This window comes from Opisthocomus hoazin, chromosome 9 (genome assembly GCF_030867145.1).
Source record: "Opisthocomus hoazin isolate bOpiHoa1 chromosome 9, bOpiHoa1.hap1, whole genome shotgun sequence".
In the NCBI taxonomy this organism is placed as follows: domain Eukaryota; kingdom Metazoa; phylum Chordata; class Aves; order Opisthocomiformes; family Opisthocomidae; genus Opisthocomus; species Opisthocomus hoazin.
In genome coordinates, this window is record NC_134422.1 from 24,163,760 (window position 1) to 24,182,283 (window position 18,524).

The following is an 18,524-nucleotide window of genomic DNA, read 5'->3' on the forward strand; positions in this document are numbered from 1 at the left end:
AATAGATTTTTTTCAGCAGGAGTAAAAACCAAAAACATTTAAACTGTCACCAGACAGGGTTTTAGCCTTCCCATGTGAAGAGGAGAAGAAGGATTTCTAAAACTGGATCCTGCAGTTCTGTGCAGGTGCATTGGCTGGATCTTGTTTCAATATGTCCTTACACTGAGATTGATAATATATGCATCAAGCCCTTTTGGGGAATTATCCTTACTTTGATTTCCTCAAGATGCAAACAAGGAAGAACTACTTGGTTTTCTTCTGACTGAAAATGGCTTGTCTTTAAGTGTACAATCAATGACTAAATTCTCATCTAACTGTATAGTCTCCCAAGTATTTCAAAAGCAAAACTCTATCCCTTAAAAAGCCACGAAAACAGGAAAATAAACTTTGTAGGTTAAAACATGTCTGAATAAGCAGTGAAATTTATACAATTACAAATCTATTCTGGGATATTCACATACCTTTAACTTCTCACTGTCGAGCTGCATTAACTGCTGTCCATCTATGTTCATGGCTGTGAACTCTGTAATATACTGCTCCATGTTCATTCCCATTAACCAGTGGCACACTTGCTGGGTGGTCCATTCAGAAATAGGTCTACTGTGCCATTGATTTTGCTTTCCTGTTGTAAATTCATCATCTAATGCCTAACCAATTGAGAAAAGTCACTGTAAGCAATGTTTTACTTGATTACACGTTGAATTCCAGTTGCAATTAAGTTAGAGTATGTTTAAAATGCATTTTGTTAATCAATCTCCAAAAGGACTTAAGTTCTTGAGATCACAGTTTATAGTCACTTTCCCTAGGAATTTGCTTATAAACAAAAAGACACTACAACATTCAAAACAATCCAAGACAGAAATGGAGAACATAAATGGGTTTTGCTCAGAAATTATATAGCAAAACTTTCACTTAAATTTTGATGTAACAATGAACAAGCGTCTCCAATCATTTAGTCGGTTAAGGTAGCTCAAGCCTAGTGTTAGATACTGCCTTACACAGCATCAAGAAGAACCAGGTAGCACTTCAACTCTATTATTGATTATTGTTATGTGAAGGAAATCCAGAATAAAAGCAATTCTAGTAGTCAGTAAATCTGGTGACAGTTCCAGATACAGTTTTACTAAATTTGATGCATTACTAAGAGAGGACTGTTTATTCTTTAATCTAATGCCATCACGTCAGCATTTTAAAAGGTCTGCCTAGTAGAAGACCATTTCAGAAACGTAAGAGCTTGTAGCCTTCCACTGAAAATACCCTTTGCCAGCTCACAGAGCTTTTGAAGCTCCCTGCTTCAATTTCAGTTGGCTTCTGAGGGGAAAAAGGTACTGCTGTTCGTCCTGAAGCACTCTATTACTTCATCACAAAAGAAAAGCTACATAAAACAGAGCTCAGTGTCTGTACAGAAGACATTCTAGTGTGATACTTGAATCAGTAACATCAGAGTTACCTGAAGTTTTATTAACTATCCAAAATGATCTCTCACTAGCTCATGATTGAGTATGGGCTGCATTAGACTTGCAGACTGCTCCACTAGGCAGTTTCCACTGCTTATCAAAGATACTTGCAAAACAGCAGAAAGGATGCCTGCTTTTTCCAGCGAGCCTTACACATCAGTTGTAAACAGGAAACATGGAAATAGGCATCTTTCTAGTGATGGATTTGAGACGTGACCCTGTAAATTTCAGGTGAACAACTACAGCTCCCAGCCAGAGGGATTTCACAAAATCCAACTCCCTTGTTGGAAAATTTGGGAGAGTTCATTGAATGTAACAGAATAATTCTGGTGATTGCAAGTGAAAGATAGTGAGACATAGGCCTGCCACGTGATCTGATCATAAAGTAAACTGGATCTGAGAGCGCAACATGGAACATGGCTGAGAACAAACAAATAGCGTTTAAATTTCCAGTGTATCAGAGGACTACACATCATTAGAAACGGTCTTGCTTTCCCTGATCTGTGAAACAAAGGACAGTGGTTACATTAGGAGGTAGTGCAGATAAACAGGAAGAAGTCTGCAGAGCAGAAGTTTGTGCTGAGGCCCTAAAATCCATACTACAAGCATTTCAAAGGATTTTCACTTCCGAATAGCTCTAGTCTGTTCCCAGACTCAATGGCCACTAGCTGCTGGATGGAACGCACCAGGAACACTGTTGGAGCATATCTGATCCAATTTCCAAGAGGAATCAAAGTAAGGCAAGTGGGGACAATTAGGAGATTTACTTCAAAAATGAACTCCTAATCCAAATTAAAATGCATATGTAGATGCAACACGTATGAACACATCCACCTTCCTGATGTGCAAAAGAACAGCAGTTTTCACAAAACAACAGCAATGGGCTCTAGAAGAGGTTTTGCTTGAAGTCCTCTATACAACGTCTGTATGTATCAAGACAACTGGGGCACAGTGAGTTTTCTATCCAAGCTTCAGATGCTTCATACAGAGAAAAAAGGTTCATTGTATAAATTACTAAAGGAATTTCAAAGTGTCTTTAAGTCATTTTAGATAATTATATTCCTCAACATGATATTGTATACAAAATACATGTTGATAACTTAATTTTGTCTCATACTACCAAGTGTTCAGGAATAATACATGAAAAAACGGGAGACACTTTACATTTCAAGTTTGACCTGCATCTCAGAGTCACGTGTGGTCTATCAGCAGCAAGAAATACTGTAATATATATTGCCACAGATATGTATTTTTTGTACATATCTACTTTCATGCTTTAGGGGGTGTTTGTGTTTGTATATATATATGTATATCTATGTATCTGCTTTACACTGAGAAATATGTAAAATGTTTTACTCCAGTTGGAACTCAAAAGTTCTATTTCGTCTGTGCTAGCCATGCAACAGCTTCAATTCTGTAATTTCAGAGTGCAAGTACTTAAAGAGGGTATACTCCTTTCAAAGAGGCTCAGATTCATTCATTTCTCCAGGGGAATGCAGTCCCGTCCCCCCCCCCCCCCCCCCAAATCTTGGGGGCTTTCTGCACCAGTTCCTCCAAGCAGCACGGATTAGAGCAGCTGACGGACTGTGCCATGGAGGAGTCCTCCAGACTGTGCTACTGATTCCAAACTGGGCTTTCAGCATCATCAACTGCTAATAATCTCCTCCTACTTCATATTGGTTAAGACACAAGGCTAAACCCCAAAGAAGTCATACCAAAAGCTGAATCTGCGTTAAAACACCACAGACATCATCTCCTCACAGAAGTGAAGGTGAACAGGAAGATACTTAATCGTGCATAATTTGAAATTTTCACTGCTGCACAAGTGAAAAGCACAGCTTTAGCTATTTTTCAGAATATCAATAGGAAAGTGAAAAGTGTAGAAGAAATGGTGAAAAACACTGATTTCTGAGTAATGCTTATTGGTCATTAAATAACACCTCTACATAATTTTCTTTCCAATTGTTTACCATCCTTCCAGAGGCAGAGGGACTGTCCCAAACTGTTTGTACATCAGAATTACAGGCCCCAAAACAGCCAACACACACACATGGAAGATCAGCTGCAAATTCAGAAAGCAGAACTAACACTACTTAAAACGTATGGAGCATGAGAACATCATGTGCTCCTGCATAAACACATATGTGATTCAGAAAGCAAGTACAGAAATACTGAAGGCTCTAATGATACAAAAATATAAAACCGAAGAAAACACCAATGCCATCACATCATTTAACAGCTTAAAAACTTCAGAAGGGTAGGAGGGATTACCAGCTAGCTTGCTAAGCCACTGTGAGCGGAGGTGCCTTTGCTGTATCTAGCTGGCTACTAACAACCTAACTCTGACCACGCAGTCACTTCCCCAAACTGCCTGGGAGCACCTGCACAGCAGAGACAGACTTCTCAGGGCTGCTCCCATCTAGACGTCCAAGATGTGTTTCCATCCCCTGTCTACTAACAATTCCAGGATTTGTAGGGCAGCATGCAGTAGCCCATTCCTCTGAAAGCAGGCGTTGTTATACTGGCTAGCATGGTCCCTGCTGGATATTTATGAACCCATCCGAACAACAAGAACCAGGCAGAAATTCTACTTGTGAAGGGCTTAAGTTAAGGATTTGTAATATCCAAAATTGCTGTTAAGATTGGTTACTTATTCTTTCCTAGACCTCAATGTATTGTACTACTAATTAGAAACCCCCAAGAACAGAACTACCTATTTTTCGTTACACAGACTCATTTCCAAAAGAGAAACCAGCTCAGAGTTTATGTATCATTACCCTCAGAACAGACCCTGATAATCAATGTAATTACTGAAAAGGTGCAAGCAGCTTCACTGGTCATACACATAAGCAACATATGAACTAGAGAGAACACTAGAATCAGACTCATCTATTTAAAAAAGAGGCTTAAATAATCACTTTACACATGCACAATTACTAATAGACAACTTTCGTCTGAGTTTTAGAACCAGAAGTTTACTGAAAGTTGTAACACTGATCAAAGAACAATATTCGAGAAGGTATTTAGCTTTGTTAAAATCTTATGATTTATACAGCTTGAAAGTTTTAGAAACACATTCGATTCATGAGCCATTCCATTCAAAAAACTGCATGGAGCACTTGCAATGACAGATATTAATTGGAGTGCCTCTGGTTTTCATTAGATCTGTGAGTATCATCTCTGATAAAAATCTGCAAGAAATTAATCCACTACTGAAACCTGTAAACTAGTGACACGATTTTTGAATGCCCCAGCTTTTTATGTTAGTGATTCACATTTATAACATTGTAAGACTGTTCTTCCTTTATACATATTACTGGAATATTTTAAAATTTTCACCAAAGCCTGGTTTAAGATAGCTAGCAACAAACCCCCACATTCATGAACCACCATTTAATTTTTTTTCTTCAAACATTGTAACTACCTGTTTGGCAAACCCTCTAACTCGTTTCTGGAAGACGACTGTGTTCACCTTTTAATGACTTCTCCTAGTCTATAAAGGATTTTATTGATAAAGATGCCCATCAGTCAAACACTGAAGGAGACAGTATCTCAGAATGTTACCAAAGTGTAGGTTTTAGGTTTCAGCTGTCGCCAAAGGAGTTCGTTCTCCAGGGGGATGAACACTGACTTACAGGTATATAGTTTCTACCTATATACAAGAACCACTATACGCTGGCGCTTTCCCCCTCCCCCCTTTTTTTTCCTTTTTTTCTTTTGTTTGTTTTTGTTTAGATGAAATTTTACGTTAAAACAAACCTGCACAGATGTGAAGGCAAGGTCAAAAATGCTGCAGTTTTCATTCACCCAGGAACTTGCTTTAAATTAGTGGAACAGAAAGCTGTTGTATTTAAAATTTAAAACTGCAATTCGATCAGAGAGAGTTCATTCCAATTTTTATGGTATAACTAGGTTCAGAACACAAAGGCTGATACGGCATCAACTAGTCTGTGTCCTTAGCTCAGTAACAGCTTATGATTCTTTACAGTGCTCTTCAACATTCAAATATGGAAACAGCCATCTAGTTTCACATTACACAAATCTGCTTCTATTAAACATGCTGTAGTGCGAACAACAACATCAACAAGACACATATACACACTTTGAAACTCACCTCATTTGAAGAGAAGGTTAAAGTGTGTGAACGACCTGACAGATTTGGTTCTGTCACTAACCCTGAAAGTTCACAACTTGGCTTGCTATGGTATGTATCATCTATGACAATTCTACTCTGCAAACAAGTGGAAATAACGTTTTATTAACTCACTCCTCAGAAAAGCAGGTCATAAGGTGACATTCTAGTAATTATGATTTTTGGTAAAAAAACACCACTATGATGCAGTTATCTTTAGATCACATATGAAATGCACTCACTACATCAAGCATCTGACTTGTTTTTGTTAAGCTTCTGAATTCGAAAACAGAATAACAAATTTAAAGCAGTATCGCCAATAAGAGCACCTTGTGTGGAGAATCGGTCATCACCTGAAATGGTGTTAAAGTACACAAGGAAATACAGGCAGTTACTTTTTCAGCAGGCACACCACATTTGGGGAGAACCAATTTAAGATTCACTTGGCAAAATACTCATGCAGTGTTTGTATTCAGCCGAAACGTACACACACACCACGAATGTGCTTCAGAAGGCGCTGTTCTGCTGGCGAGATAAAAATCAGTTCTAACTGCTCATAGTCATTAAGATTTCCATGGCACAGAAGTGCCCCCATAACTTAATAAAGTTTCTGAAAACAAGGACTAGGTTTAAACTTTGTAGTTGCCTGATGTCAAACCACTGTAGTCAACAGTGAAACAAATAGGCTGTCTTTGCCTGACGTACACTGAGAATCTGAAGAGCGAGGAGTTTTCAGCAGCTTGCAGATCAGGGCTTAAATTAATTCATGAACAGAGAATACAGAACTTGCCTAAGGACAAGCTTTCCCAAAATTTTAAATTCTGATTTAAGATACTGTATTGCTGTTCATTTTATCAGCTTCGATGAGGGTGGTGAAACACTGGCACAGGTTGCCCAGAGAGGTAGTTGATGCCTCATTCCTGGATACGTTCAAGGCCAGGTTGGACAGGGCTCTGAGCAACTAACTTGGTCTAGTTGAAGATGTCCCTGCTCATTGCAGGGGAGTGTGGGCTAGATGGCCTTTAAAGTTCCCTTCCAACCCAAACTATTCTGTAATTCAATTTTGAGGTGGCTACATTTCAAGCACAGAATCATGTCATCTGAAAATTACCTTGATATGAAAAATACCATACAGATGTAAAATATCTTTAGAAAAATTTTTATAAGTGGACTGTATCAAGCTAAGTAAAATCTTCTTTAAAGTACTAAATAGTGTAAAAATACTATAATAAAGCTTAACATTTTAGAAGTTACACAACTGCTTGGAAGTCTTTACAAAAAATGGTTTAACACTGTAAATCTACAGTTATGCAGTTTGACAGCCTGCATAAATTATTTTCAAAATAGAAAATTCTTCTGAAATAATTTCTTCTGACAAATTTATTCTTTTAATAAAATAATAAAGTACTACTATTTAAAAAAAAATATATAAGAAAGTAAAATTCAAGTTAGAAATATGACTAACGTTAAGAACTATAGTATTCAAAGAATGTAAAATCTTCATAGCATTTACTGTTTACATTCAGTTGTTACACTTAGTCTGTGTTTAATGGAAGCTTCTGGATCCATATGCCTGCCTTGGCATCTAAAAGCAGCAGAATGGAGGTTCAAACTTATCCAGCAGCCAGTACTCATACAACCTCAGGCAGATTACCTGAGCAGCCTGTGACTCAAGTTGAAGTTTATGAAAAACACAGATGTATGCATTTCTCAGAATATTTTCTAATTAGTTTACCTCCATTTCCAACTCAGATCCTGACCTCTACATTATTTTTCTTTCGTGAGTGAAAAATAATTCTGCCAAAAGCACGCCTCCTACTTTTCTCTTTCTAGAATTTCTCAGCACTACTCTTCATGGTCTACTAACAGTAAACAAAATTATTTCCCATTATTTTCTCTAATTTTCTCTAAGTCTCTAATCAACTAACCATACTTTGTAAGGATGCCATACCATACCCCTATATGCATAAATAATCTGAGATCCTAAATTAAGATGAAGTTAAAGACATTTTTCTTCAATAACTTCTGCTCCAACAAGAGAAGTATGTTTTTGCAGTTATCTTCATTGAGCACTTGTGTATTTGTGTTCCGATTTCAGTTTAACCTGAACTCCGAATTTTCTAGATTATTCTACTTTTATTTTGGGGGTGGATACCCTTTTACCCTACATTACTGATATGCATTTCCAGTCTTATAAAAAAAAAGAAAGAAAAGAAGAAAAAAGTAAAGAAACCCGAAAAAACCACAGGAAAAAACCCAACCACCACAACCCAACAAACCCAAACCACAACTTGAGTTTTTTTCCTGCTACCTTTTCATGGAGTGTGGTACCACACATGACTGAAAAATGGTGTTCTATTTATCATGTAGATTATTTTGTTAATTATATTTTATTTTAGGGACTTCTTCAGTCTTTCAGATGTAAAAAGTATTACCGGAAACAACAGAATACTTTGTCCATCAACCTATTCTCAAAATAATTTCAACCCAAACTGACAATCTGTTTAGGAGCTTTTATTTTAGCCACCCTCAGTTCACTCTTTCTGCCTTTGCAGAGCAAATTGAGAACAATTCAGAAACAAAACTGTACAAAAAAAAAGACAAAAAAAAAAAGAGACAGGATGATATTTGAGCAAAATACTTAACGAGACCTTCGAAAAAATATGAAAAAAAACATAGCCAAAACTAAAGCATCTCAGCACCAGTTGTAATGTTTTCTCCTCCCCCTGCTCCTCTTCAGTTTAAAGAAGTAGTAATTTCCTTTTAAGGATTCAGAGCCAGTTGCAAAGATTTTTTGATTCTGGAAGAGCACAGAATTTGGACAGAAGAGGTTTTATAGGTATGCTTCCTCAGATTTACGGTACTGGGATATAAATAGTTTACACCACAGTGTTCTTCCTTGTAACAAAAAGGAAACACTGCATACAGGCTTCCAGGAGCTAAATAATACTCTGGAAAAATAATGAATATGAACAGTATGTATGTGTTCGTATTCTATCAGATAATGGGACTAAATGAAGGGGCAGATTATGTAAAGGACTAATTTAAGAACTGTGAAATTTAGAAAACTCATAAGGCTAAACAGTCTGCAAACACTCAGATCACAGGATTTTAGTTCTTGGGTTTCTATTCTTCACAAGCAACAAGAAGTTGATTCATTACTTTACCAAATTATAAGTTTAAGACTAAGTTCAGCATCATTTTAAGAAAAAAAAAATATCCTTCAGGGTGCAGTAATTTTAGGAGGCAAATTTTGCAGAAACAGAAAACAATTTAAATAGTTACATTCCGCATACCATCGATATTAAAACACAACTACAGAAATTATATACAATGTGAAAGACTCAGTACAACAGTTAGAGATTTTTACACAACAAAGTTCTTATTTTAGGGTTTCTGCTTTTAGCTGCTCTCTAAGAAATGCTTTCACCTGATCATATGGGATACTACTGACATAAAAGCAAAAAATATTATGGAGTTAACAACAACAAAAAGGAGTATTCTTTCCTTAACTTCTAGGAAGATGAATTTTTCCTGCTGTTGTTTTAGTAACAAGACTCACTGCTGAGTGGTCAGGCACATTTCCTTCTCGGTTTTAATATCTTTTCATAGCAAGGTTTACCAGCCAAAGCCTTGTTACAGTAGTGCAAACTTCATGATCAACTGCAGGTTAAGATCAACAGAGATTAGTCATTCCAAGCAGTAGCCACTGTGACATTACCATCTTTATAAAAGACCCCAAACATTGCAAAGTGAAAACAGCCTGACTTCAGAGAGGCCAAGTATGATTTTAGGATCAATTAATGTATGAGAATCTGTTCTTTAACAGGGTCAGCTTTCTACCATTTTACAAAGCAGGAATATAGCTGAAGGTTTCTATATTCTTCCAGCTGCTGGTTTGCAACTGGCACTACGGAAAAGAGCAGCACGCAGCAATTAATAGTGGAGCATGAGAAGGAAACAAAAAATAAAACAGTAGGCAAGAAACCAGCAGGAAGGTTAAAGTGATAATCAACTTGGATAAAGTATACAATGATGAGAAGAAAAGGCTATTCTTCCAGGGCAAAGTGGAAAAGAAGAGAGCACTCAGTCTGGTAAGCTCTATACCTTTTTGATTGCCAAGAAAAGTGTCTATATAAACACATTAAAGGGTGCTTAAGCACATTATGGGTGCTTACAGTAGGAATGCAGCAGTGGCACTTTTACTATGCTCAGAAAAAATTATTTGAATCAGACAGAAAGGAGGAATGCGGAGGGGACAAATGGGTTCTTCTGAACCAATGACTTTGAAAGCTAAACTACTGAATGTTTATCTATATGGAAAATATCTCGACAGCTTTGCTATAGCCTATTAAAAGATCAACCATGCACTCCTATTTAATCAAAAATTGTACCCAAGTGTATGGATATCCCCTTCAACATGGATCTTGCAGTCCCAAGATCCTCAGGTTATTTACAGAAACATCTTCTGGCCACTACATGCTTCAACAGAATAAAACACTGCAGGAGCTGTAAATACACAAGACTGACACACACTGGATAGTATTCTGTAAAGCGTCATTCTATGTCAAAGATTAAAAAGCTCCCACTCTGCTTAAGTTCCTGCGTTATAGTAAGGTATTGTGTCATTCTAAAACCAGTTTGTGTATTTTTTACAAACTGTTTATGTAGATGGATTACGCCTGTCACAGGGACTGTAAATTCACACTAAGAAAACAGAAGGTAATTTTAAAAACTGTATTATAACAGCACTTCCGTGCAATCAGCATATGGAAACATAGAAAGCCAACTTGTTATCTGTCATTTATGCAAAATATGAATGACTTCATGGACTACAATCCGGCAAGTTTCTCTTCTACATCTGTAACTCATTTCTCTCTAACAACATACAGGAAAGGAAAAAGTGAACTGGTATTTTAAACAACCAAAGTGAAGAAAAAGTGTCAAACTCAAGAATAAAACTAGCTTATAATATTACTCAAATAGCTACAATTTTGAATCTGACAAAATACAAAGGAAACAAGAAGGTAAGTTAATAAGATTGTTAGTAACAGTCTTACATTGACAGGGATTTTAACAAAATAGTTACACAGCACACACATTAAATTTCTTATTTTTACAGCCATTTCTTTCTAATAGTTTAAACTGTAAAGATGGTAACTTTATGTTTATAGGCTGAACTGTGCAGCCTCACTCAAGATCTAGTTAAAAGGCTTTACATTATTAGAACATTATCAGTTACTCAGAAGCAGTTTCCTAGAGAAAGAGAAGAGAGAGTTCTACAGATGCGTCTCTTGGCTTTCAGTAGTAAATTCGTTAATGAAAACCGGGATGCTATCTTCATCCACCTTTCTGATACTCCACCCCTACATTCCAGTACGGTAAGAACTGGTTGGTCAACAGCCTGGGAAGCTGACCTCTATTTATGTACACTTCCTCCAAGTATCAGACTGTATTAGACAGGCAAACAGATTTTGCTTTTAAAACTATACTATCCTAAAGCTAGTGTTACCTCTAGCGTTACAAACCAGTGCAAAAACATACCCTGTGATTGTTCCTTAGATACTACTTCAGCCTGAATAGCTTCCACTGATGCTTCAACTGAACAGGAAGGAATGGGAACACTCACACAGTTTCTGCTTGTGAAGGCTGTAAAGTCTCAAACTTCTGCAGCAATGTTCGTAAGAGGTGTGGTCAAGGACTGAGTCATCAAGTTTCCACATACTAAGCACTGATGTTTTCAGTTTACCAAGATGCAATGCTTAAATATTCAAAGCACAAATCAGTCATCTTTACCTTGCTTCTGCTCTTCTCTTGACCATATTCACAACTGTCCTGCCCGCTCTGAGTAACATGCAGGCTGCTACTAGAAATCTGAGGCTCTTTGTGGCTGTCTCCAAACCAAGAGAAAGGCATGCAAGTAGGAACAGGGGAATCTGAATCTGATGCAGACAGATTGTTGCCAGAGTCATCCAACAGTTCTCGGGAACCTCTGAAATAAGTAGATTAAATTGTGTTTGAACAACAACAACAACAACAAAAAACCCCAGCCCACCCCCCAAACACTCCCCCCCTCCGAACACAACAAACTCAAAACACACACCACTCACTCGTTTCACAGCATAACTGATATTTGAAATGAAAACTGATACTTGTTTAAATATCCATGCAAAATAATTTGAGTTATTGTACATCACAAATTTAAGAGCTTTTGCAGTAATTCACACAATTTAACAATTTCAAATAATTTGCTAATTTACTCAACATTCATCTTCCTAAATAAAATATAGTTTTGTATATAAGATAGGGTACAATGTGTTAATCTCAAAAGCCACTTTAAAATGCAACCCTGCTTTACTGTTTCCTCTATACTATTCTATGTATTTTTCCTATTTCATGAGATTAGAAGCTCATCTCCACATCATCATATCAATATTCACAGAATTTTGCCACTGTTATACTGGAATGTATTTTCAGGTCAAACAGTAATGATAGTTTTAAATAAATTCTTAAGTTAACAGTTTTAGGAATGCAGTATGTATGTATTAAACAAACAAACCAAAATGACTACCTGCTATCCAGAGAACCTCTTAGATTTTCTTTTTCTGGTTTCTTGCCCTTGCCCCCAGATTTCCGTAATCCACTGAAGTGAAAAAACCACAATTTTCATAAAGCATTTACATTTACACAGTGCAACATTTTTTTAATTAGCAAGCTAGTTTTTACATTGATTTCAACAATTACAAAAAGTCACATTTATGTTGTTAAACAGAGCATGATTTTGCAGATCATGCACGCAATTAGAAAAGTGCTGTGATTCATATTTTATTTCAGAACCATGATACAACTATGAAAGTACCTCTCAAAGACCACGTATAATCAAAATAAACACAGAAAATGCCCAAAGAAACTTAGCATATAGCAAATACAACCAAGAGGAAGAACAGTTTTACTACTATATAAATGTTCACATGCAATGCAGATTGACTTGAACTAAGTCACTAACTACATTCTCTGTGTGTCAAATAAACCATAACATATAACATGAAAATGATAACTTATTTGTTGCAGTACCAGTCTGAGTCTTCGATGTTAGCTGGCTTCAACAAGCTTTATACCTGGCTCCAAAGAAGCAAGGTTATTGCAAAATTTAGCAGCTCTTCTCTCAAATCCCCAGAGTTCAGTTACCACACAGCATTTCCAGATAATATGCAGCTTGCACTTTTGTTTTACCCCTGTTCGCAATCTCATCGTCTCAGTGGAATTCAGAAATCCACTCATCACTGCTGCCTGCCACCAAGCAACACTTCAGTAAGCAGCTACTATAGCCAAACCTTACGTAAAGACACCTCTGCTGGAGAGGGAATTAAGGCAAGACAGGTATCTATTTCAGACTGCAGCACCAGCAGGATGTAACATTAGAGTGTAGGCTCAATTTTTTGGCATAAAACTACACATGGATTTGCAATTTAATTAATAGGGAAATGGTGTATTCAGATAAAAACTGAAGAACCCCAAGAAATTCTTTGAGGGGAAAAAAGTACAGATAAATAAAATCAGTATGTGGTAGAAACACGAATGCAATGTTACAAAATCAAGATGAAAAAGACTGTGTCCAGAAGTGTTGTTATGAAGTAGCATTAATGGATTTCCTCAACATTTTTTTATTTGAAGAACATGATATTCTCCAAAAGTAACACTGAAAACCATTTATTTCCAAATGAACACAAGTAAAATCTCACCCAAAATCTGGAAATCTCCTTTTGGACTTCCCTAAAGATGTTCCTTCATTTGTTTCTACTGTCTTGTCTTCACTTTTCTTTTCTTCTGCTTTTCATAGGTGAAAAACAAAAATGTTGTTCAAAAAATACTTGCAAGTTTCAAATACTTATGATGAAGCTTCTAAGTAAACACGATTCTAAAACCTGAGTAACAGTGTTAAAATTCACATTCACACATGGAGATACTAGCTGAAAATACTACAGCCATATCAACACAAGTTATTCAAGTTATTCTCTATGGCATCTTCCCACCATTCTGGCTGTGCTGTACTACTGAAAAATGGCAACACAACAGTTGCTTACGACTGATCAAAAACACTGCTTTTGATAAACAGCAATGCTGTACTGTCTACAGAAAGATAAAACTTAGCACAGTATTTTGCTTCAATGAATTACAAATAAAAGACAGTTTAAGATAGGTTTAGAAAAAAGTACCTCCTCCTTTTGCAAAATGTCAGCTTCAAAATACACCGAGATAAGCGGTATAAGATGCACGAAAAAACCCTCAGTTTTAAAGCAACAGTTGAGCAAGTACAGCATTTAACTGTCCTTTATTACGCCTGAAGTATTATAAGATGTTCCTTTTGCATTTTTTCTGGTTCAGTAGCTAGTCCAGGCTAGCTACTTGGAACATCGGCTATGTATGCAAGCTGCTAGCTCCAGAAAGCGTGCCTAACCAACACAATAGCCAGTACCTGGAGAGCAGACAGATCTCAGCAAGCTGAGTTTCTTGGAAACAGTATACAAACTGTGAATATTCTAAAGAAATAATAGAGACTTTAAAGCTCCTCCAAGACTGTGGCATTTTAAGAACTGGAATACAACCTGCTAGGATCAAATTTCTCACCAGAGGGAGCATGTTCTATTCCAAATGCTCTATTATTAAGTGAAATTAAGTGACAAATTTAAGCACCACACTAACTCTTTCCACAGATTGTGACAGATTACTGCAAGTCCTGAACACACTTCCTTTTAAAATCTCAGGCTACTAGATTAATTTTTTTAAGTAACTGAAACATGTTTCGCATTGCAAGTCAGGTGTTCCATAACTAAGCTGCCTATGAAAGAGGTGCAGCCTGCTTGTTGTGAGACAACTTAGGTTTTAAGCTCTGCCTTCAAGACAACTCCTGACATTAAGTTGTGTACACAGATGCCTTCAAGGATCACAAGAAAACAAAAATCATGTTTACTACACAAAACTGAGGACAACTCCCCACCAGTCCATCAGCTAATAATCCTTCCTGAAACATGTAATGGTTACCTCAAAGTTTACATGCTGTATAATCAGGGGGTTTTCCTCTTTTATTTTTATTGGCGTATCTGATCAGTAGCTTCTCATGAACATCAGAACATTATCTCATTAGTTAACTGCTCTTTCTAAACATGTAACATCTGATACATAACCACCAGTTAAACTGGTTATTTTTCCTGTCAACTTAAATACAAAGCAGAAGAATTAATTTTGATACTGACATTTGTTTGCACCTCTCTCTCCAGAGGTAATTTCTAAAAAGCAGTACAATAGGTTAAAATACAGACTGATACGTGAATGGATGGGAAGGTAACAGAAAGGATTATTTCAATGACATAATAGGTAGACATTTAAATATGGTTAGAAAGCAACAATCTAGCAGAATGTAGCATTTAGTGTCATTTTGCCTACAAAGAGCAAGTTTTAATTAGCTCTTCCAATGACTGCCAATTTTAAGAAAATGTTTGCAATGCTTCAGCCATCACAAAAAAAATGTAGAAAAGAAAGCAAGATCACTTACATATTAGATACTTGTCTTGATATTTTTTTTAAAAAAAACACCAAACCCAAACAAAACAAACAGAAGGTGGGGTAGAGACTATTTCAGTTTAAGACTTTATAAAAACACACAGGAGGAGAGTATAAAACAAATCCTGTTTTGAGGGTCTTAAAAGAAAGGTTTAGCCCAAGCTGTATAGAAAAGATAGCAAATATAGTCTGCCGTTATATACTGTGTTAGCTGACTAAAGGAAATACCAAGCATTTAAAATGCTTTATCTGATCCCTTTTTCAATTATTCATAAGGAAAAAAGCCAAATACTGCTATCAAATAATGATTAGTAGCGACTAGGCTGATTATAACAGTTTTAACCTTTTCCTAGTGAGAAATATCCTAAGAGAACAAGATGAATAATGTGGTAATTCCCATAACATTCAGAATCAGTATCCTGGATAACGTCTGGAAGCACAAAGCCAATACTGATTTTTTTCTGGGAATCAGGAAATCAAACTTACTCTCTGATATGCTGCTACTTATGAGGCTAGTGTTTTGCAGAAATGTGCTAGGACCTTTACTGATTATCCGCAGTCAATGACTTCGCTCCCCTCTAGCTTATGTCAAGGCAACCATTTAGACTCTTCAGTTTTCTAAGTTTGAGCCTTTACCAAACTCACTTAGACCTATTCCTTTCTGTAACTGTTTAATTGAAACAGCATTTATTCTGCAGGCACCTTTTAGATTCTTGGTGCTATAAATTGTTTTAGGAATGTTGAGTTTTTGTAGAAATTTGGTAACTAACTTGTTGCAGATCAAGGAATTAAAAGACAGATAAGCATATTTCAGGACGTACTACTGTTGTATCAAAATCTAAAATATGCAAAATTCAAATTCTAAAAATAGAATACAATGAACTTGCATACTTTTTGGTAACGTCAAACTTTCGTGAAGAGTTTAAAAGCGGTTTTAGAACAGGTAATTAGTTTTGTAGTCAATTCAATTTCCCTTAAAGTAGTTCATTGTTCAATATTCATTTTTATCTAAAATCTGTAATATTTTAACCCCAAAGGATTAAAATAATAATAAACCCCTAAGCCTTACCCTTCGCTTCTTTCCCTTTCCCTTTTGCTTCTCTTTGCTTAACGTTCTTGGGATACCCTTGAGGAGAATTTAGGGCCATCTCTTCAGGAGGAGATGAATGAGTGGTGGTTGTGCTATTTTCGTTGTTAGGTTTGTGTACTGGAGAAGAGTGCGTGGAAGCAGAAGGACTTGACTCTAGAGGACTTTCTGTGCTTTCTGTTTGTTCAGGCTTTTCATTCTTTCGATCTATGTCATCCAGGCATGGGAGAGTTAATTTTTCACTTGTTTCTAAGGTCTTGGTTAGGCACAGAGTGGAAATTTCTCTGGTGAGAACAGCATCTTCTGAATCCCCATCCTTCAACAAATTCAAAAGTTATTTTGATAAGCGTGACATATAACAATTTACTATCTGATCTTTTACAAACATCTAAAACGTTACACACAAACTTCCTCAGTTCAGAAAAATTTAACTTAATCCCTTCTAGAGATCATCTAAATCATATTAGGCTGATTTTATAGGCCTTCCTTTATCCAACCCTATACAGATCTTTCTGCACACCCCGGATCATCTTTCTCTAGCCAAGTCAGAAATGTTCTGGTACATCTTGGCCATTCCAATTTAATGCAACCACTTTTCAGCCTAACTGAAGTAGTTCAGTCTTCTTCCTCTATGACAGGCTCTCTCATATACCAACTATACACACCTCAATTCTTCCACTGTTTTCCAGAAATGTGCTATAATATTCTACTGGTATACTTTTTGTGGACTTAAATGATTATGGAATAATGAAGCCTTTCATAAGTGTTTAATTTTTGAAGAAATTTGGTAAGTAACTTTTTTCAGATGAAGGAATTATAAGACAGGTAAGTATATTTCACAACATACCACTGTCACTATATCAAAATCTTTCAGGAAGTAGAATACAACAAGCTTGCATACTTCTTTGCTAACTTTAAATTAACTGTGCCACAAAGAACATGTCAGAGATCACATATATGGTATGAATCCGAACAGGGTTTTTCACTTGATATAGCATAAAAATATGATGCTTTGGCACAGTCTGAATGAAGCATGGACAACACTTAAAACCGGAAATACAGATAAAACTGAACATATATTCAGGGTCATGAAGCATAATTATCTACCAATATCGGTACCTGTAGAATTGCAGTCTGTTGTCCAGCCCCAAGAGATTCTTTCAGCTTTGATCGAGAAGGTGGCTGGCGTTTTACTTTCAAGGCAAGCTGAGCTTTTGCTTTGTGGGCACTGGTGTCTAATCTGGGAGTATCCCCAACAAAAGCATCAAAATCTGCAACAAATATGTACTACTTTAAAAAAAAACAAACACAAATCTGGTAGGCAAGTTCTCCAACCCACTGTACAGAAAAATATTCAGAAGCTAAATCAGAATTATTCTACCTGTTAATCATTACTATACAAAAATACTGTTTTATATAATACTACAATATTTTAACATACTGTGATAGCAATTTCTAACTAATTTTAAATATATCTCTACCCAGTTTTTTCAATTAAAAAATAAATAAAATCCATCAGGATATAATTGTATTACGGCTTGAAAACTGAATTTTATTCTCAAATAGATGAGAATTTGTGCCAAAAAATGTACTTTCCTATCCTTGCTCTTTAAGATAGAAACTCTTTACAGAGTACATAAGCATCTACCAAATCTTTTTAAAATACAGTTTTCGTTTGAACTTCTATAATTTTACAATATTCTGGGCATAAAATTACCAGACAAATAAAAACAATCATAGTAAGTTTTGGTGTAAATCATAGTTTAAAAATCAATGGTATTTTAACTGACATATCTTAGTGTTTTAGTCCCACTAATGTTACCGGTTTCACTAATAGAGAATCTGAGGAACAGTGAAGATGGATATCCCTTTATCTATTCTCCTCTTTCCCTCACAATTTAATAAATACATTACCACAATACTGAAAATGTTGGGGCACCTAAACAAACATAGCCACACTGTCTCAGGTCAAACATTTACCCAGTCACTAAGAAAGAGCAAACACTTAATTTCTTTTAACAACAAAAAACCACTACACATAGAACTCCTCCTAATTTTTGTTAAATGTAACTCAAAGAGCCTACAATCTACTTACCAGAAATTAACGTATCTGAGGAATTCAGTCTTTCTTCTATTGATTCTGTTTCTTTTGCATTTTCTTCTCTTATCTTCGACTGTTCATTATATTGACCTGGACTTTGACAGCCATCTTCCAATAAACTGCCACCTCCAAACATATATGGCATTCTCTCATATACTTTTAATTTACTTTCAAGCTCTGAAATCT

At 36.2% G+C, this 18,524-nt stretch overlaps 1 protein-coding gene across 6 annotated transcripts in view; it reads right to left on the reverse strand.

Annotated features, from left to right (window-relative positions):
* The window catches only part of LOC104328969 (neurabin-2), a 46,613-nt gene that overhangs the window by 2,300 nt on the left and 25,789 nt on the right, over positions 1 to 18,524 (reverse strand). For 3 of the 6 annotated variants that reach the window (XM_075430933.1, XM_075430935.1, XM_075430932.1), the window contains 8 exons: positions 18,333 to 18,522; positions 17,357 to 17,508; positions 16,220 to 16,553; positions 13,332 to 13,419; positions 12,161 to 12,232; positions 11,386 to 11,581; positions 5,572 to 5,688; positions 462 to 647 (listed from right to left, as the gene is read on the reverse strand). In XM_075430933.1, the coding sequence (XP_075287048.1) occupies positions 462 to 647; positions 5,572 to 5,688; positions 11,386 to 11,581; positions 12,161 to 12,232; positions 13,332 to 13,419; positions 16,220 to 16,553; positions 17,357 to 17,508; positions 18,333 to 18,522 (1,335 nt within the window). The remainder of the gene's footprint in view (positions 1 to 461; positions 648 to 5,571; positions 5,689 to 11,385; positions 11,582 to 12,160; positions 12,233 to 13,331; positions 13,420 to 16,219; positions 16,554 to 17,356; positions 17,509 to 18,332; positions 18,523 to 18,524) is intronic. The other 3 variants (XM_075430934.1, XM_075430937.1, XM_075430936.1) reach the window with 3 other exon arrangements.